Source organism: Oncorhynchus gorbuscha, linkage group LG04, assembly GCF_021184085.1.
Source record: "Oncorhynchus gorbuscha isolate QuinsamMale2020 ecotype Even-year linkage group LG04, OgorEven_v1.0, whole genome shotgun sequence".
Lineage (NCBI taxonomy): Eukaryota > Metazoa > Chordata > Actinopteri > Salmoniformes > Salmonidae > Oncorhynchus > Oncorhynchus gorbuscha.
This window is the reverse complement of record NC_060176.1, coordinates 51,549,398-51,570,369: the sequence shown is the minus strand read 5'-3', so window position 1 is coordinate 51,570,369 and position 20,972 is coordinate 51,549,398. Positions and strand designations below refer to the sequence as shown.

Here is a 20,972-nt window from a genome sequence, read left to right as displayed (position 1 = left end):
TTCAAAGAATCAACAAATTATCAAGCTTTGATCATTTGAATCAGCTGTGTACTGTTACTGCAAAAACCAAAAAGAGCACCCCTTAGGGTCCCGAGGACCGAGTTTGGGAAATGCTGGGCTATATTGTAAAATTAATGAAAACTAAAATGAGCTTTTTGGTCTTCATTTAAGGTTAGGGTTAGGCATAACGTTAGCAGTGTGGTTAGGGTTAGGTTCAAAATCACATTTTAAGAAGATAAATTGTAGAAATAGGCGGGGTGACGACCCACAGGGAGGGTCAAACACAGAGGTCTAACTGTCTTTTAATCACAGGCGGCACCTTAATTGGGGAGGACAGGCTCATATTGTTTTGCATTATCCACCAGAGTGTGTGTGTTTCAATCTGAACAGACAGAAGCCCTTTATTTGCGGTAATAAAGCTGTAGGGCCATAAAGCAGACAGCTTCAGCAGAAGGGGTAGTGCTACTGAACCTACAGCAAGAACCTGCTGGTCCTTATCAGATTGAGCACACACCCCACATAAGGAGCCCTATCAAGCACAGGCTTGACCAAGCAAACAGTTGAGTGAGTTAAAACGAAATGTAAAAAAATAAAAAAAGAGGCACATAGGGTTGAGTTGTGGGATAATCTCAACTGACTCACATAATGTAGGCCAACTGGAGTGTCCCCTGCAGTTGCTAGTGTGAATATTGCACAGAGCCTTTAGAACAGATAAACAAACTACTGACGGCCTACCCCGATGCTGGGCCAATTGTGCTCCGCCCTATGGGACTCCCGATCACCGCCGGTTGTGATACAGCCCGGGATCGAACCAGGGTCTGTAGTGACACCACTAGCACTGAGATGCCATCCCTTAGAGTCTAAGGCTTAGACCAACTCGAGAGCCAAAAGTAATGACTGGAATGGAATTTGAATGGTATTTAACACATCAAACACATGGTTTCCATGTGCTTGATACCATTCCATGTACTCCATTCCAGCCACACTTTTGATTTTTCCTGAGAATTAACAACGATATGTGTATGATGAGAGGATGTTCACAACATTTAATAATGGAATCACAAAAAAAGTACATGGAAAATCCAGTTCAATAAAATATCGTTGACACGAATTTCCCAAATTCTAGTTTGTTTTCACAGCAAGCGGTAGGGATTGGTTTTTTCACCTTCGAGCCACCACTCTTAGCCCCGACCAATAGAATTCCGGTAAATACATGACAGAAATCTGTCAATAACTGCCCGGAGAGAAAGGGAATGGAACGCTATCATTGAAATGCATGGCGAACAGTTTGGACCATCGTTTGGACGATTGACCATATTCATTATTTTATTCCGTAAGCTACTAACTTCATCGATTGTGACTCGTATCTATAATTCAAAAACGTTAAAGCATGGAGAGGAAAGTTGTGGCCGCTCTCTAGTGTCAGAAGTTAGCTAGCAGCCAAGCTAGCTAGCCCACTTAGCCCGGCTGTACAGTCACCTGATCTGACAAGCTACTGATAGCATCAGTCTTTTTGGTAGCGGAGTTTGGTCCGCAGTGGTTCCCTCGTCCTCCAGCGGGGTGTTGTTATTGGTGAAGTGAGGACAGTTCGGCTCGTCCAGATATCTTGTCATGGAGGACCCATTTGACAGTGGTAAGGAATGACGACGCTTGCGTATCCAGCGAACTGCTACCTAGACTTTCTAGTCAGACACATTCTCTGTAGTAACTATCAGTTGAGCTTGTAGTAAGGTTCGCTAGATAGCCGAATGTTTCAAGTCAACAAATGTCAGGCTCTTGATTGCCAAAACTGCTCCCTGGCTAACGGACGAATCAGCAATATATGCACTTATAATGATGGGTGTGTTATCTGATAGACGCCTGGCCTTGAGTACGTACTGTAACTACATTCGGGTTCGGCTGAATAAACCGGGAGTCTCTTAGCTAATGTGTCTTATGTTCTCAATATGTCAGTGTGACATTCACTTGGGGACACAAACACATTCTCCATTCGGGCTGAGGTCAGGGTTGACTTTTGACTCTTGTCACCAGAGGGATTTATTTAGCTAACCCATTTAAAGGCTAGCTAGCTAGCTCCATATTAGCCATCTAAAGAGCAGGGAATGTACATCTTATGGCAGCCAAGTTCCTACTGTTATCTGAGGGGAAAATCTGAGCAAACCTGTTGGATTGAAAAACTCAATTGCACTGACACCCCATCTTCTCTTTGTGCTTATTGGGACATTATTCTTATTGTTCAGCCTTGGCCTACACTTTGCCCTACCAAGGAAGGTGAGGAAATCCAACTCGGATTGGTTTACATTTTCTGCTGCTCGAATATGCTAAATCCTCTTGTTTTAGAGGCTAGACCAAGCTGTGTTAGTGTTATTTACAGTCTTAACTGGAGGCTGCATTAGTTCAGTAGTTTGTTTATGTTCTAAAGACTCATAAAATGTCCTTTTAACTCAACTGTTTGCTTGGTCAAGCCTTTTGCTTTTGATAGGGCTCCTTATGTGGGGTGTGTGCTCAATCTGATAAGGACCCACAGATTCTTGCTGTAGGTTCAGTAGCACTACCCCTTCTGCCGAAGCTGTCTGCTTTATGGCTCTACAGCTTTATTACCGCAAATAATAAATAAAGGGCTTCTGGTTGTTCAGATTGGAACACACAGACACGTATACTGGTGGTCAATACAATCCATAATAGTCAATGGAAACACTGCTACTCAATAGACAGACACTGCTATATTTCTCTGAGTGCTTTTGCCTAATTGAAACGTGTTCCATGTACAGTTGAAGTCGAAGTTTACATACACCTTAGCCATATACATTTAAACTCAGTTTTTCACAATAACTGACAATTAATCGGAGTAAAAATTCCATGTCTTAGGTCAGTTAGGATCACCACTTTATTTTAAGAATGTGAAATGTCAGAATAATAGAGAGAATTATTTAATCACATTCCCAGTGGGTCATTAGTTTACATACACTCAATTAGTATTTGGTAGCATTGCCTATAAATTGTTTCACTTGGGTCAAATGTTTCAGGGAGCCTTCCACAAGCTTCCCACAATAAGTTGGGTGAATTTTGGCCCATTCCTCCTGACAGAGCTGGTGTAACGGAGTCAGGTTTGTAGGCCTCCTTGCTCGCACACGTTTTCAGTTCTGCCCACAAATTCTCTATAGGATTGAGGTCAGGGCTTTGTGATGGCCACTCCAATACCTTAACTTTGTTAATGTTAAGCCATTTTGCCACAACTTTGGAAGTATGCTTGGGGTCATTGTCCATTTGGAAGACCCATTTGTGACCAAGCTTTATCTTCCTGACTGATGTTTTGAGGTGTTGCTTCAATATATCCATGTAATTTTCCCTCCTCATGAAGCCATCTATTTTGTGAAGTGCACCAATCCCTCCTGCAGCAAAGCACCCCCACAACATGATACTGCCACCCCTGTGGTTCATGGTTGGGATGGTGTTCTTTGGCTTGCAAGCCTCCCCCTTTTTCCTCCAAACATAACAATGGTCATTATAACCAAACAGTTATATATTTTTTTCATCAGACCAGAGGACATTTCTCCAAAAAAGTACTATCTTTGTTCTCATGTGCAGTTGCAAACCGTAGTCTGGCTTTTTTTTATGGTGGATTTGGAGCAGTGGCTTCTTCCTTGCTGAGCGGCCTTTCAGGTTATGTTGATATAGGACTCATTTTACTGTGGATATAGATACTTTTGTACCTGTTTCCTCCAGCATCTTCAAGGTCCTTTTCTGTCTTTCTGGGATTGATTTGCACTTTTTGCACCAAAGTACGTTAATCTCTAGGAGACAGAACGTGTCTCCTTCCTGAGAGGCATGACGGCTGCGTGGTCCCATGGAGTTTATACTTGCGTACTATTGTTTGTAAAGATGAACGTGGTACCTTTAGGCGTTTGTAAATTGCTCCCAAGGATGAACCAGACTTGAGGTCTACAATTTTTATCTGAGGTCTTGGCTGATTTCTTTTGATTTTCCCATGATGTCAAGCATAGACACTGAGTTTTAAGGTAGGCCTTGAAATACATCCACAGGTACACCTTCAATTGACCCAAATGATGTCAATTAGCCTATCAGAAGCTTCTAAAGCCATGACATCATATCTGGAATTTTCCAGAAAATGTTTAAAGGCACAGTCAACTTAGTGTATGTGAACTTCTGACCCACTGGAATTGTGATACAGTGAATTATAAATTAAATAATCTGTCTGTAAACAATTGTTGGAAAAATGACTTGTGTCATGCACAAAGTAGATGTCCCAACCAACTTGCCAAAACTATAGTTTGTTAAGACATTTGTGGAGTGGTTGAAAACAAGTTTTAATGACTCCAACCTAAGTGAATGTAAACTTCTGACTTCAACTGTATGTTATTTCATTAGCCTACTTCAATTCAGAATGCCAAAGGCCTACATGGAAAGCCTAACTGATGGGTGAATCTTGTCCTGGACACAGACTGCAGTAGTATGGAAATGAAATGCCAGGAGATTATTCCTTGTTCAGCTGACACAGGTTGTTTTCACTAACACAGCCCAGAGGAAAGGCCTCTTGCCTGGCCTTATCTGCCCTGAGGCACCAAGTATACCTGGTCTGGGCTCTGCTTGGGGTGAGTCTAGTCCCAGCACCACTATGGCCTTGAACTTCAGGTCTGTGTGGCCCTAGCTAAGTCATATATGGTAAACGTATAAGTCTGTAGACTGTCTGTGGATCTGTGTCTGTTTGTTTGAAAACAGGAAGAGTCTGGTGAGATGCTGCTGACACTTTCAGTTTCGTTGCTGCTTCAGCTATAACATTAGACCTTTCTGTGTCAATTTGAGGTGCACTCATTTTGCACTCATTTTTAGAATGGGCCTCATTTGACACACAATACTAGTTCTAACATGGACTAAAATTTTGCTATGGTTCTTATTTTGATCGGGGTATTATTAAATATGTGCCAGCAGCACACCACCCTGCATCCCACTGCTGGCTAGCCTCTGAAGCTAAGCAGGGTTGGTCCTGGATGGGAGACTAGATGCTGCTGGAAGTGGTGTTGGAGGGCCGGTAGGAGGCACTCTTTCCTCTGGTCTAAAAACAATATCCCAATGCCCCAGGGCAGTGATTGGGGACATTTGCCCTGTGTAGGGTTCTGTTTTTCGGATGGGACGTTAAACGGGTGTCCTGACTCTCTGTGGTCACTAAAGATCCCATGGCACTTATCGTAGGAGTTTTCACCCCGGTGTCCTGGCTAAATTCCCAATCTGGCCCTCAAACCATTGTGGCCACCTAATCATTCCCAGTTTCCAATTGGCTCATTGATCCCTTCCCACCTGTAACTATTTCCCAGGTTGTTGCTGTATATGAGTAAGTGTTTTCAGTCAACTTACCTGGTAAAATAAATAAATATTCAGCTCCATATCAAGGCCTATTAATAGAAGCAGAATACTCTGCAGACCACAGGACTTCTGAATCAGGACTAGATCTGCTGCACGGAGGGATAGGATGAACTCTGATGGCTTCAGTTAGCCTTCTCCTAGTCACTCAGTCTAGGCAGCTGGGCCCTACCAACACGCGTGCATGTTCTCACACAATGGAACACGCGCAATAGAACGTACTAGGTGTATGAGATGGCTTTTTTTATAGTGTCATCGGTTATGATGATACTGGCTCTCTGTTCACTTACACGCAACACCCACTATTCACTGACACGCACTGGGACTTCAGGGTGTGTGTGAGAGCTTTGTTTGCACCCTACCCTGCATTCACCCACCACTGAATCAGAACACACATAGGGGCTCAGTCCCTCTGCACGGTTTTATTACAGGAGAAAAATGGGACCCTTTACAAAGAGGCACAACGGGACATTTTTTTACAGTTCGACTACTGTTGTAATTGTTGTTATTGAATGAAATAGTTGACCATTTCTCTGTTTTCCTGAGAAGATACTGGGGAGAATCAAATGAAAGGGAGCTCCACGCACACATGCACATTTTATTGTGTGTGTGTGTGTGTGTGTGTGTGTGTGTATGTATGTGTATATGTATATATATATATATATTAACCTTTTGTTTGCTTGTATGTGTAACCAGAGCGAGCGTCCCTGCCCAGGAACATGATAGAGAACAGTATGTTTGAGGAGGAACCTGACGTAGTGGACCTGGCCAAAGACTCTACAGCCTTCCCGGTAATTATATACTATACAACACTGACATTAACCCCTCCCCTCATCACTATTCCCTTTTTTTCTTCCAACTGTTTGATTTTTATATCTTGCCTTTTTATTTTCTCTCTCTTCTTTCTCCTCCTCCAGGAGTTCCCGGCGTTGGACCCAGATGAGGTGGTGTACGAGCCCCGTAGCTCCCGTCTGCTGGTGCGAGGTCTGGGAGAGAACGACCTGGACGATGAGGAGGAGGACTATGAGTCGTCAGCCCGTCTACTGGGCATGTCCTTCATGAACAGAAGCTCCACCCGCAGTCCTAGCGCCTCCCCTTACATCAGACAGGCTCCACCCAGGTTACTTTTCAAGTCGAAATAAACTTGGTTTAAAGTGCATTTAAATATGACAGGCACTTTACAGTAAAATAGAAACAATGAAAGAAGCAATACTAAAGATGGATATTATATTTATAGATTATTAAATCGTTTTATTTGTTGTTTTTTGGCCAGGTCATGTTCCCGCCCCTCTGCCCGTATGCTGGTGGTGGGCGTGTTCATCTTGGTACTGGTCACGTCCATGGTGATGGTTCTCTATTTCCTGCCTGGCTGTACCTTCACTAAGGTATGTGTGCCCCCTTGCGTTTGTGTGTGCCCCCTTGCGTTTGTGTGTGCCCCCTTGCGTTTGTGTGTGCCCCCTTGCGTTTGTGTGTGCCCCCTTGCGTTTGTGTGTGCGTGCCTGCGTTTGTGTGTGCCTCCTTGCGTTTGTGTGTGCCTCCTTGCGTTTGTGTGTGCCTCCTTGCGTTTGTGTGTGCCTCCTTGCGTTTGTGTGTGCCTCCTTGCGTTTGTGTGTGCCTCCTTGCGTTTGTGTGTGCCTGCGTTTGTGTGTGCCCCTTGCGTTTGTGTGTGCCCCTTGCGTTTGTGTGTGCCCCCTTGCGTTTGTGTGTGCCTCCTTGCGTTTGTGTGTGCCCCCTTGCGTTTATGTGTGCGTGCTTGCGTTTGTGGTTACTGCATCGGCCTCCACAGCTACGGGGTGGTGTGTGTGTTCACCGTGTTGATCCTCTCTCCCCAGACTGGCTGTCCTAAGGCAAACTCCTCCACTCCTATGGAGCTGGTCTATCCAAAAAGCACCAATGGGGAGCTGTTTCCTTGGAATGAGCTCCGCCTCCCAGCCAGTGTACGACCTGTAAACTACGACCTCTCCCTGACCCCTAACCTGACTTCCATGACCTTCACCGGCCGCACCATCATCAACATGATTATACAACACAACACCAAGCGTGTCGTTTTGCACAGCTCCGAGATCAATATCATCAAGGCAACCTTTCAGGTAACAATGCTACGAACATTGACTATTTAATCGGAAATGGTAATATTATTTGAAAACGTAACTGTTATTGTTCTTATGTAACTTCCTTACTTGCAATGTGAAAAGAGTAAGAGTTGCTTTCCCTGTGGAGATAAATGATGTATTACTTAGCAAGGGAAACATCATTAAGCTAAATGTTTTTACCTAGTTAGATTGTTTCACCTTGTTAAATACTGTTTTTACTGTAACCCTTCCAGGTTGGAGAGGGTAAGAGTTTTGAGGTGAAGGTGTTGGAGTATAAACCATGGCAGCAGATAGCTGTCAGCTTCCCAGGGGATCTGAAGGAAGGCCAGGTGTGTGTGTTAACATTGGACTACACAGCCATCCTTTCACACACCTACGACGGCTTCTATAACAGCTCCTACAATGACAAGACTGGAGCCAAGAGGTATGCAAAACACTCTAAAGACTATTTACTCAAGTTTGTCCTAAAAATAACAACATAACTCGGTGTGAATGCAGTGAGATACATTCTTTAAGTGTGAAAACTTGAGTGTATGTTGACCTTTAGTAAACTTCAAGCCTAGTCCTTGCTCTCTGTGACTGAGTGATTCTATTCAACCCTCAGGGTCCTAGCTGCCACCCAGTTTGAGCCCCAGGCAGCCAGAAAGGCCTTCCCCTGTTTTGACGAGCCGGCCTTTAAAGCCACTTTCCTCGTCAGGATCACCAGAGAACCTGAATACATCGCTCTGTCCAACATGCCCAAGGTACACTGTGTGTGTGTGTGTGTGTGTGTGTGTGTGTGTGTGTGTGTGTGTGTGTGTGTGTGTGTGTGTGTGTGTGTGTGTGTGTGAGTTTGCGTGCACCTGTGTATTTTTAAGTTGTCAACACATTTTGTAATGTATATTTACATCAAATGATTATTGGAGACGCTTCACATGAAGAATGCCAGTGTGTAAACCATCTGTTAATGAAACTATGCACTAACTACTGTAAGTCAATCTGGATAAGAGCGTTTGCTAAAATATAGATGTAATCTAACTGTGTTGTGTTTCCCAGGCTAAGACGACTACGTTACCCAGCGGCATGCTGGAGGATGAGTTTGAGCAGACTAGTGTTAATATGAGCACCTACCTGGTGGCCTTCATTGTAGCCAACTTCACCAGCATCACTAGAAATGTGTCCAATACACTGGTACGTACAGAGTCCCTGTCCTATGGCCTGCAACACACTAGAATGCAACTCTGTCTACTCTGTGCCTACCCCTACACAACTTTGGTTCTATTGTGTTTATTCCATGTGTATGGTGTGTGTGTTGCAGGTGTCTGTGTACTCTGTGCCAGAGAAGAAGGAACACACAAAATATGCTCTGGACACCGCGTCCAGGTTGCTGCAGTTCTACAATACCGTATTTGACATCGACTACCCTCTGAGGAAACTGGGTGAGAGGAGAGACAGAAAACACACACACACACACACACTCTGCCCTCACACAATTAGCTCAACTGATGAACACCTTTTACATGTAGTAGTTAAATAAAGGTTCAATAAAAATGAAGGCCAAAAGATGAATAAAAACAATGTGAGGGGAAAGTGTCTTGAATAATGTGATACAAAATACACATTGGTATTGACCCCTCCATGTTTCTGTATCTCGCTCTCTTCTCTCCGCTCCTTTCTTTCTTCCCAGACCTGGTTGCTATCCCAGACTTCCTGGCGGGAGCGATGGAGAACTGGGGTCTGATCACCTTTAGAGAGACCAGCCTTTTGGTACAAAACCAGTCCTCTCTTCTCGACAAACAACTAATCGCTAACGTCGTAGCCCACGAACTCGCTCACCAGGTGTGTAGACGATTACGCGGCGATGGGGAACGCGTGTGTGTGTGTGTACGTCGGCAGTCTTATTGCTGTGTTGACGTTTGGTTAAGAAGCGCTGCTGTTATTATGCAGTTGCTTTATCAGTGTCTAATGCTCTTATGATACTGTTATAAAGCTGCCGTAACACTCTTCTAATGCCGCCATGTGTCAGTGGTTTGGGAACCTGGTGACGATGCGCTGGTGGAATGACCTGTGGCTCAGCGAGGGCTTCGCCACCTACTGGCAGTACGCATCTCTAATGACAGAGTTCCCACAGCTGTACCTAGTAAGTAGTACCACGTCACGCGTGCGTGTAAGTGCTGTGCAAGGGGTCAATGTAGATTAAGATGGCTGCGGTAGAATGACCTCTCTTCCGTCTCCAGGGCAATGTGTTCCTGGAGGAGCGGTTCAAGGCGATGGCCAAAGATTCTCTGAACTCCTCCCACCCAGTCTCAGTGTCGGCCCAGGTGAACACACCTGAACAGGTGTCTGAGATGTTTGACTCGGTCACCTATGAGAAGGTACTTCAATTACATTATTCGCCTTTACTTACAACTTAATTGATTAGTATAGTGAATGATATCGAGTCCTATGGTCACAGCAGTGATGTGTGTGTTTGTTTGTTTCTAGGGTGCGTCCCTCCTGCTGATGTTGAACTCCACCCTGCCAGACGGCCAGTTCAGGAAGGGTCTCCTCGAGTACCTGCGTCAATACAGAGGATCTAACACTGTTACTGACGACCTCTGGAACTGCATCACACGGGTAGCAGTGGTCTGTCTGTGAAACCCTGTCTATGTTTCCTGATTTTTAGTTATTTTCACAGGTTCCTTATTTTGTGTCTGCAAAATCTGGTGTAGTACCCTTCCCCCTTTCACACCATCACCCTGCATGCGTATTGTGTGTGGAGATGTCTTGTCTATTGTGTTAGTACTACTGATGGGGATGATTCTCCAGCTCTCTCTGGCTCAATGTGACAACTAGTAATATAAGTAGTAGGGCTGCCCCTTACAACAACAACAAAAGATTGGTCGACCCGAGGAAAAGATGAAACGTGTATTTTTCCATATGTTTGAATACAATCTACTGCATCTAGGCTACTGAGCTTGTCTGATGCTTTAAACACTGTGATTTAAAAATGAAGAGACACAAATCACCGTTACGCTCCTGAAGTTGCCGGTAATAGGCTACACCAGCCGTCGGCAACCTTTTCCGTTTGGAGTGCTAAGTTATCGTACCATTTCTACTGATCTGCGTGCCAGTTATAATTTTCATATAATGTAAAAGTAACATCTATTGCCATTGCCAATATATAAAAATACCCAACATAAAACCAACAAATAAAAACATTGCAGCCCGCAGGTAGAAAATATCCTGATAAGTATCTAAGAATCACATTGGCTACGTATGGCCTGTCTACAAGTAACTTGAAACATTGTCAGCTATTAACTTGGTCTGGCCCCGATGCTCGTGCTAGCAAACTTCCGACACTGTATAAAATCTGACCATATCCTCCTGATTCCTGCTTACAAGCAAAAACTAAAGCAGGAAGTAGTCGTGACTCACTCAATGCGGAAGTGGTCAGATGTATACTATACAGATGTATAAATACTAAGCTACAGGACTGTGTTGCTAGCACAGGCTGCAATATGTTCCAGGATTCTTCCGATGGCATTGAGGAGTACACCACATCAGTCACTGGCTTTATCAATAAGTGCATCGATGATGTCGTGTCCACAGTGACCGTACGTACATACCCCAACCAGAAGCCATTGAATACAGGCAACATCCGCACTGAGCTAAAGGTTAGAGCTGCCGCTTTCAAGGAGCGGGACTCTAACCCAGACGCTTATAAGTATTCCCGCTATACCTGCCGACGAACCATCAAACTGGCAAAGTGTCAATACAGGACTAAGACTCAATCCCACTACACCGGCTCTGATGCTTGTCGAATGTGGCAGGGCTTGCAAACTATTACGGACTACAAAGGGAAGCACAGCTGTGAGCTGCCCAGTGACAAACCTCCAGACTAGCTAAATTACTTCTATGCACACTTCGAGGCAAGCAAAACTGAAGCATGCAGGAGCGCACCAGCTGTTCTGGATGACTGTGTGATCACGCTCTCCGTAGCCGATGTAAAACCTTTAAACTGGTCCACATTCACAAGGCCGCAGGGCCAGACAGATTACCAGGACGTGTACTCAGAGCATGCGCTGACCAACTGGCAATAGTCCCTGTGCCAAGAACACCAAGGTAACCTGCATAAATGACTACAGACCAGTAGCACTACAGTTGACTGTTGCAGCTCTAGCAGGGCAGACATTTGATGAATTGACTTGTTGGAAAGGTGGCATCCTGTGACGGTGCCACATTGAAAGTCACCAAACTCTTCAGTAAGGCCATTCTACTGCCAATGTTTTGCTATGGAGATTGCATGGCCGTGTGCTCAATTTTATAAACCTGTCATCAATGGGTTTGGCTGAAATGGCCAAATCCACTCATTTGAAGTGGTGTCCACATACTCTTGTATGTATACTGTATTTGCCACTGCTTGACTAAAAAATGTTCTTCAACCAACAGCCTATCGATCAAACAATCGACCAGTTGATTAAATTGTGTTAGCCCTAATTAGTGGACATATATCATTGATTATTGTTTCTGGATGTGCCAGGTCCAAGTGCTTCCTCAGCAGGAGAGTGTGTCAGACATGATGAGAACATGGACACTGCAGAAAGGCTTCCCATTGGTTACCGTCAGCCGCAAGGGTGGTGAGGTGACCCTCACACAGGAACACTTCCTGCTCTCCACAGACAACACCACACACACCTCCAGGTGAGATGCATGCACACACATATGCTCTCACACACACACACACACAACCAACCAACCAACCAACCGACCTGTTTTTTGTTGTTTTTTTCCTCAGCCTGTGGCACATCCCTGTGACATACGTGAATGACAGCTGTAGCTCCGCCCCTTCCTGCAGACAGATGTTCACTCTGAGGAATAAGACAGGTATAACACATTCAACTTCTGTACATTGAGCTGGGTAGCTGTCATTTAGTTTGACTTAATGTTACGCATTGTCTAGTTCATGTGTCAGGCTTGTATAGTACTTAGTGATGTTTGGCCTGCTGGTTGTATGCTCTGAGGTAAGAGCATGTTCATGTGTCTGAGTGCATTGTTCTGTCTTTTCCTCTTAGCGACTCTGAAGGTGTCAGAGAGTGTTAAGTGGCTGAAGTTGAACTACATGAACACGGGCTTCTATATAGTTCACTATGGAGACGAGGGCTGGGCAGCTCTCATAGACGCTCTAAAGACTGACGTCAGCACACTCACACCCCACGACCGCGCTTCGCTCATACACAACATCTTCTCCCTGTCCAGGTCAGTGTGTTTTTTTTTTTTCAACCTTTATTTAACCAGGTAGGCAAGTTGAGAACAAGTTCTCATTTACAATTGCGACCTGGCCAAGATCAAGCAAAGCAGTTCGACAGATACAACGACAGAGTTACACATGGAGTAAAACAAACATACAGTCAATAATACAGTATAAACAAGTCTATATACAATGTGAGCAAATGAGGTGAGAAGGGAGGTAAAGGCAAAAAGGCCATGGTGGCAAAGTAAATACAATATAGCAAGTAAAACACTGGAATGGTAGTTTTGCAATGGAAGAATGTGCAAAGTAGAAATAAAAATAATGGGGTGCAAAGGAGCAAAATAAATAAATGAATTAAATACAGTTGGGAAAGAGGTAGTTGTTTGGGCTAAATTATAGGTGGGCTATGTACAGGTGCAGTAATCTGTAAGATGCTCTGACAGTTGGTGCTTAAAGCTAGTGAGGGAGATAAGTGTTTCCAGTTTGAGAGATTTTTGTAGTTCGTTCCAGTCATTGGCAGCAGAGAACTGGAAGGAGAGGCGGCCAAAGAAAGAATTGGTTTTGGGGGTGACTAGAGATATATACCTGCTGGATTGTGTGCTACAGGTGGGAGATGCTATGGTGACCAGCGAGCTGAGATAAGGGGGGACTTTACCTAGCAGGGTCTTGTAGATGACATGGAGCCAGTGGGTTTGGCGACGAGTATGAAGCGAGGGCCAGCCAACGAGAGCGTACAGGTCGCAATGGTGGGTAGTATATGGGGCTTTGGTGACAAAACGGGATTGCACTGTGATAGACTGCATCCAATTTGTTGAGTAGGGTATTGGTGTGTGTTTCTACTGTGGCATGGTCCACTCAATGGAGGGAAATACTCGCTAGATGTTATCTCTCAGAAGGATTGGATTTCATTTTTTTCAGACTTGTGGTCGTTGCTGTAAAAAAAGAAATGTGTTCTCAGTCAACCTACCTGGTAAATAGTTAAGAAATGGATGAATTGGAGGCCTTTCTTTATACTCTGCCTGGACTTGTACCTGAACAAGTCTATATGGTAGATGTTTTGGATGCTCAACTGAACAGACAATGGACACAAATAGACTAAATTGATTCATATCTATTCATTTCTTTCTCTCCCGCTCATCAGGCTGGGTCGTGTGTCCTTCCGTCAGGTTCTCAGCCTGTTGGACTATACTACCAATGAGACTGAGACTGCTCCTCTGACAGAGGCCCTATCACAGCTCAGCTCTGTCTACAGACTACTGGACAAGAGACCGGAGCTAAGACTGGTGGCCCGCATGAAGGTACACACTAGATTGTCAGGTACCTTGTTCGGGGGCCTAGTCCCACCATTTGGGACAAACTGACTGTGCTAACGTTCTCTTTGTAATGTGTGTAAGGCGTACATCTTGGGTCATTTTGGCCCTCTGATGGACAGTCAGGACTGGGGAGTGGAGGAGAGCGTCTCCAGTCAGGAGCGGAGGTCAGCCCTTCTAGAGGTGGCATGTAGTCTTGGACGGCAGAACTGTACTGACCAGGCCACGGCCCTCTACGAACAGTGGACCAACTCCAACCAAACCGATCGGTACATACATGGACTGAATGAAAATTGTTCAAACGATGTAGTAAAACAAGATTATATTTTGGGTTCTGATGGGGTGCAACAGTTGAACTAAGCTCATGAGGCATTTATAATATTCTTCAAGAATCAATGGCTATATATCATGAATGTAAAAGGTCCAAAACATATGTATTTATCGTATATTGCCCCTTTATGGATATAAACAATGAAGACAGGCTTGCTTGTTAAAAAAAATGTACTATTAGATATTTTGGCTGCCATTGTCTTCATCAGAAATGAGTAAAGCTAGTGATGTGTTCTATAGTGACCTGTTCTATAGTGATCTTGTGGTAATGTAGTGATGTGTTGTCTCTTCCAGCATCCCAGGTGATCTTCAGCGAGTGGTGTTTTCTGTAGCAGCCCAGTCTGACTCTGGTTGGCTGTCTCTGCTGGACACCTACAGACTCACCACTTACGACTCGGAGAAACGCAAGATACTGCAGGCCCTCGCTTCCACACAGGACCCACGACGCATCGTATGGTGAGGGAGACCGCGGGTGGGTGGGTGGGTGGGTGGGGGGTACATGGTAGAGGTCTTCACGGATCAATAGGCTACAGTCATAGTCTCCGTATGGGGAAAAGGTTAGGAGATATCTTATCAATGATGGAATGGAAAGTTAAAGGAGAAGGATGAGCTACAACAATCAAGAGCCAACAGGTAGGCTGCTACTTTATATTCTGAATGGAGTTGTTTGTAACTGTAGGATGAGAAAGCGCATGTAGCTTCAATTAGCCTAGATGGGTAGTTATAACCAGGTTCTCCTGGTTTGATGCAGTCAAGACGGGTACTATGTAATCATATTGGATGATAAATAACTTAGCTACAGTATGGCAGCTTTTAGTCTACTATAGTGCGAGTCGGCTTGTTTGGTTGCGGTCTCTCTCTCCCTCCCTGTACCCTGTGTCACCCGCACAGCACGGCCCCTGCTAGATCGTCACCTCTCTCTCCCTCCCTGTACCCTGTGTCACCCGCACAGCACGGCCCCTGCTAGATCGTCACCTCTCTCTCCCTCCCTGTACCCTGTGTCACCCGCACAGCACGGCCCCTGCTAGATCGTCACCTCTCTCTCCCTCCCTGTACCCTGTGTCACCCGCACAGCACGGCCCCTGCTAGATCGTCACCTCTCTCTCCCTCCCTGTACCCTGTGTCACCCGCACAGCACGGCCCCTGCTAGATCGTCACCTCTCTCTCCCTCCCTGTACCCTGTGTCACCCGCACAGCACGGCCCCTGCTAGATCGTCACCTCTCTCTCCCTCCCTGTACCCTGTGTCACCCGCACAGCACGGCCCCTGCTAGATCGTCACCTCTCCCTCCCTCCCTCCCTGTACGGCCCCCTGTGTCACCCTGTGTCACAGCACGGCCCCTGCTAGATCATCACCTCTCTCTCCCTCCCTGTACCCTGTGTCACCCGCACAGCACGGCCCCTGCTAGATCGTCACCTCTCTCTCCCTCCCTGTACCCTGTGTCACCCGCACAGCACGGCCCCTGCTAGATCGTCACCTCTCTCTCCCTCCCTGTACCCTGTGTCACCCGCACAGCACGGCCCCTGCTAGATCGTCACCTCTCTCTCCCTCCTCGCCAATGTGCTTAATCAGCTCTGGGTTAGTAAAGTAGCTTAAAATTGGATTTTTCTGCTGCTTCCCTCACTCGGGTTGGGTCATGATCCGACGAGGTCTAAACGGAACCGATCTAGTTGTCCTCTGGTCCGTTCGGGAACGGGTCTGTATATTTAAAAAAATATATTCATATATACATATATATTGGGTCTGGACTGGAATTCCCCAGGTCCATTTCAGAACGGGTCCAGCTTTTTGGACCAGTGAAGGCCTTCTAGTCCATGGTACTTAATCAATCAATATACAGACAATTAACTGGCCAACTTAACCTCTACCCAGAGGTTGTGCGGAGAGTCACAGTTGTAATTAAGCTGTTCCCAGATATGTTTTGTAGCGGCCTGTGGTGTGTGTCTCTGCAACACTCTAAACACATCCTCCTTCAGGATTCTGAGTACGGTGCTCGAGGGAGGGATTATCCACACCCAGGAGCTGCCACTGGTCATCAGCACTGTGAGCGACGGCTTCGCTGGCCACTTGTTCGTCTGGGACTTTGTCAAAGAGAGCTGGGACAGGATCATAGATAAGTGAGTGCCCCTAAAGAAGAAGATCAATTATACATTTACATACTAACACCGTCAACATACAGAAATGGACACATAAACAATACAGTTTCCCAATTAGAATCTATGGCCCTGTTTTGATTGCATGATGTGAAAATATGGCCTGTTTTTAATTGGCTGTGTGTGTGTGTGTGTGTGTTTGTAGGTTTCCAGTGGGGTCCTATTCCATCCAGAGCATCGTCAAGTCCACCACCTCCCAGTTCTCTACTCAGACACACCTGGAGGAAGTGAGCTGACACCTCAGAACCATGCTGACTATATCATGTCTGTGTATCAGATGCGTAGAGTCCTCTTCTCTCATGTCAACTCTTGTCTGTGTAGGTCCAGGGTTTCTTCTCCAGTCTGAAGGAAAGGGGCTCTCGGATGCGTAGCGTCCAGGAGGCTTTAGAGACCATCAGACTGAACCAGCACTGGATGGACAGGAACCTCGCAACACTTAGAGACTGGCTCTAACATGGCCGCTGGGCAACTGTAGACCCCGACAACCCGCTCTGGGGACCTCATATTCCCCTTATTGTTCCTACTTTTTAAAACTACTTTTTGCTAGGGGTGGGCACAGTTAATCGAATATCCGGATATATACGGACAGACTTGAGTGTTCATTTTTGGAAGAATCAAAATTAGAAGCTTTTTTTTTTTTTTCAATGGAAAAAGCTTTGTCTAAACTAAGCAAGGCAACAGTAAACATGTTGTCCCCCACAAATTATGCAGAAATCTAAATGGCAGAAAATCCATCATGGCGGGTCTTATTGTCTTTGTGAGGAGAGGAACCTCTGTACCGAATGTCATGACATTAGGTCAAACGGGTGAGGGGCGTGACCTTTCATAGTTTGCATTTTCAATCTTGTTATAGCGCCACCAACTGGCCATAACTGTAATTTTGTAAATGCCGTATCTCTATGGCAATACGCATTATTCACCCAAGTTTCATCAATCGGACCAGTGCTATCTGAAATATTGGGTGTAAAGACAGATCGGGGAGGACAATTATACTTTTTTTTTATACATTTTTACCTACAAGGATAAATAACTGCCAAAATAAAGTACACACCAACATAGTGTCTTAATAGGGCGTTGGGACGCCAGAACGGCTTCAATGCGCTTTGGCGTAGATTATACAAGTGTCTGGAACTCTATTGGAGGGAAGCGACACCATTCGTCTGTGAGAAATTCTATAATTTGGGGTTTTGTTGATGGTGGTGGAAAACACTCCTCATGCAACGCTCCAGAATCTCCCATAAGTGTTCAAGAACGGGTGACTGATCCACCCACCCACACTCTTTAAACCCCCTATGCTCCTTTGACACCCCTCTTTCACAGTAACAGATCTCTTTTAGCCATGGTAGCCAAAATAATGTGCAACTGGGCATTTTTATACATGACCCTAAGCATGATGGGATGTTAAATGCTTAATTAACCCAGGAACCACACCTGCTTTTTAATATACTTTGAATCCCTCATTTACTCAAGTGTTTCCTTTGTGTTGGCAGTTACCTATACCATGACATATGAAATTCTTAATTTAATAAAACAACATTTTGAAAGTAGCTAGTTTTTATAACGGTGTGTTGCGCTACTGCTGCACATTTTAGGCCTCCAGGCTGCCCTGACATCGGCATGCTAATTTTCCCATTTCAAATAGCGATTTACAGGGACTCATCTTACTGAGTTTTCACAATACCTGACAGATCATTGAAAAACACTCGCCAGAAAACCTTTTTGTGACAGAATCGGTTCCATCTTGGTGAAAATCAGACTTGCTGTTAGCCAACCTCCTGGAGGAAAGCAGCATGTCTGCTGTTTACCTCTGCCATGTGCATTTTCCTCATTCTGATTGGTCGGCAGTCAATATCCGGATATCCGAAAAAGTATCATGATATATTACTTGAATAGTAAAGTAATTTAAAAGGCCCATCCCTACTTTTCGCAATGATCAGAAGTAGTGCACTTTACTGTATAGGGAACATGGTGTTATTTTTAGGCTTGTCCTTTGAGTTTATTTAGCTCAGGGTGAACTCAAATTCCTCTCTATGCTGTCGAGCAAACTTCCCCTACAGCTTTCACCACGACACCATGCCTGGATACAGCAGCCCGTCTCTCTTTCAAACTCGACGTACTTCACATTGTATGGAGGTAACTCGCCCCTTCCGCCACCACATAGTGTATGTGTAGCAGCCACCTGAGAAATAAGGAAAGGGAATACAGGAAGAGAACATGCTGTGTGTCATCAACGCTGGCCACGTGTCATCAGTATGGGTCACCTGTGAAACTCATGGTGCAGTGACTAACTGCTCTCTCAGGCCCTTGCCCTGACACCAACCTCCTCATGACTGTCCTACTGACTGTGAACAGTGGGGGAGATGGGAGAATGTCTGAAGGCCAGAGTTGGGCTACAGAGCTGATACACAATACTACCCAGGCTTCAGCCAGAACATGTACGGCTACCAGTAACATGGTGAAGGAACATGAAAATACCTTCTCACTGTTTAGATGCTCCCAAAGTTCTACTGTGCCACATTTCCACCACTAGGTGTTTTATTTAGACCTCAAGAAGTATTGGTTGGATAGTGGGAACGTTGCTGAAACGTTGTTTGATGAATCTTGAAGCATCTCCCCCCCCAGCACTCCCTGTGAGCACTTCTTCTGTTGATGTAACTCTATTTGTTACATTTTGACAGTTAAAGGAAAACTCCACCCAAGATTGATCTTTTGGTATTTATTTCATTAGTCCATTGTTGATCTGGTCCCAAAACCGCTTTTCTACTTTTCCTTTGCATATGAGGCGATCTGTGTACAGAATATTTCACTCACAATGCTTGTAAAGATGTAATTATTATTATTACTCCTATCTCTACCTTGCTTTTTGCTTGTCCTATTTTGTGTGAGCAGATCTCTCACATGTTGTTTTAAGTTTGGTTTCTGTTGTGTGTGTGTGTGTGTGTATATAGTGTGTACAGTGTGATACCACGTAGACATAAGAGTCCCGATCAAATGGTTTTGTTTTTACTAAACAATGACGTATACTGATTTATAATGTTGGCTCACTTCAATGCCTCATGTTGGAAAATGGCAGGGTGAATGTTGTGGTTAATATACAGGGTCGCCTGATTATGTCTCTGTCTTTTCCATTAAAGGACTTGACAGTGAGGGACCCGACAGTGTTGTCTGTAGAGCTGGATAGAGTCGTTTTCTATGCCGTGTCTGTAGTCCAACAAAGTGTGGATAATCAGAAAGTAATTTCACCAGTTTAAGTTCTGTGATTGGTTAGCCTGGCTCAGTCAGGGCTAGGTTACGTTGTCTCGCTGTGTGTGAGGTTTATGGTATTCAGTTCTGTATGGTAGCCTTGTTGTTGACGTAATTGTTTCAGCCTCCCGGCTGGCTCTGTTAGAGTTCCCTGTAGGAACAGATCTAGGGCCAGTTACCACCACCAAAGCCAATGAAGACCCTGGATCTGTGTTTAGGGGCATCTTCATGCTACCTCCTCTCTGCTACAGCAGCACTGGTCAACCACTGAATGTCCCGAAGGAACTCTTCTATTACAAAACAGCATGACCAATGACTGAGTGTCTAGCTAGCTCCTCTTCTAATCTAAAGCCTCAGATGTCTGTATGTCTCTTGTTGGTACTGGCTCATTTCTGAAGGAGGATTCACTTCCCTGTCTCACTCTGAATATTATGTCATGTTGAAAACATTGGAAAAACCAGGTCATATTGGTGGTTATGATATTTATTTTTTATTTAACCCATATTTCACCAGGTAAGTTGACTGAGAACACGTTCTCATTTACAGCAGGGACCTGAGGAATAGTTACAGGGGAGAGGGGGGATGAATGAGCCAATTGATAGCACTATGAAATCAAATATGGTAGCTTTGGTACAGAATTGTGAATGATATTGTTGATTTTTAGATGTTAATCATTCACTCACTCACCAGAAAACAGCCTGTACTGTACCTCAGAGCTCAGGGAGATGTGTTAGTAACTGTTAACTCTTCACTCAACCTACTGGCATAAAGCCTACCTAACACTGCCACAAAGATGGCATGTTATATAACCAGTCATCATTACAGCTGATGCAATCTCATGAAAATGGCCTTTTCCACTACCATAACTCAAACTATTATTTAGGTTTGTTAGATTTTATATCAAGTTAATTAGCCAAAGCCTACATAATGACTGCTTGTTTTCTATGTCAGTCTTACGACAGTGTTATAATGCCTTATGACAGACGGTTTAGGTGAAGTGTATGAAGACCCAGATGGAGGTGGCATGATGCTATGTTAGTGTATTCCTATGCCAAGCTCACCTTGAGGTTGTTGCTCATCATTTAAAACTTTTTTTGCACTGGGGTTGAATGATGGTGAAAAATGTAAGGCTCTTCATGCCATGAAAAAATATATATACATGAATAAAATTGTTTTCTGGACTTTCATTGCTCTGTATTTTGTGTTCAGCGGGTCAAGTGTTAGCTTGGGATTTATCCAAATGTGATACAGTT

General features: G+C 44.7%; 1 protein-coding gene across 3 annotated transcripts; it reads left to right on the top strand.

The window, feature by feature from the left end:
- The first annotated feature begins 1,200 nt into the window (after positions 1 to 1,200).
- LOC124034239 (leucyl/cystinyl aminopeptidase) lies at positions 1,201 to 20,906 on the top strand. Of its 3 annotated transcripts, none has more exons than XM_046347139.1 (22): positions 1,201 to 1,333; positions 6,076 to 6,170; positions 6,297 to 6,499; positions 6,653 to 6,764; positions 7,212 to 7,469; positions 7,706 to 7,896; positions 8,077 to 8,215; positions 8,508 to 8,642; positions 8,770 to 8,890; positions 9,139 to 9,290; positions 9,478 to 9,591; positions 9,689 to 9,826; positions 9,936 to 10,067; positions 11,974 to 12,134; positions 12,229 to 12,317; positions 12,506 to 12,689; positions 13,826 to 13,982; positions 14,079 to 14,263; positions 14,619 to 14,780; positions 16,300 to 16,440; positions 16,622 to 16,703; positions 16,798 to 20,906. In XM_046347139.1, exons 1-22 carry the CDS (start codon positions 1,273 to 1,275, stop codon positions 16,927 to 16,929), a joined length of 3,144 nt encoding a protein of 1,047 aa, XP_046203095.1. In that variant the 5' UTR covers positions 1,201 to 1,272; the 3' UTR covers positions 16,930 to 20,906. The 3 variants fall into 3 exon arrangements, with proteins under 3 accessions (XP_046203095.1, XP_046203094.1, XP_046203096.1); XM_046347138.1 differs by having other exon boundaries at positions 9,936 to 10,076; XM_046347140.1 differs by having other exon boundaries at positions 1,211 to 1,633; positions 9,936 to 10,076.
- The last annotated feature ends 66 nt before the right edge of the window (positions 20,907 to 20,972 follow it).

Bases quoted from the DNA above. Each gene is read 5' to 3' on its own strand.
- LOC124034239 (XM_046347138.1), top strand. From the start codon at position 1,273: ATGCATGGCGAACAGTTTGGACCATCGTTTGGACGATTGACCATATTC. The intron at 6,500-6,652 runs GTTACTTTTCAA...TTTTTTGGCCAG, and splicing joins ATCAGACAGGCTCCACCCAG to GTCATGTTCCCGCCCCTCTG. The intron at 12,135-12,228 runs GTGAGATGCATG...TTTTTTCCTCAG, and splicing joins AACACCACACACACCTCCAG to CCTGTGGCACATCCCTGTGA.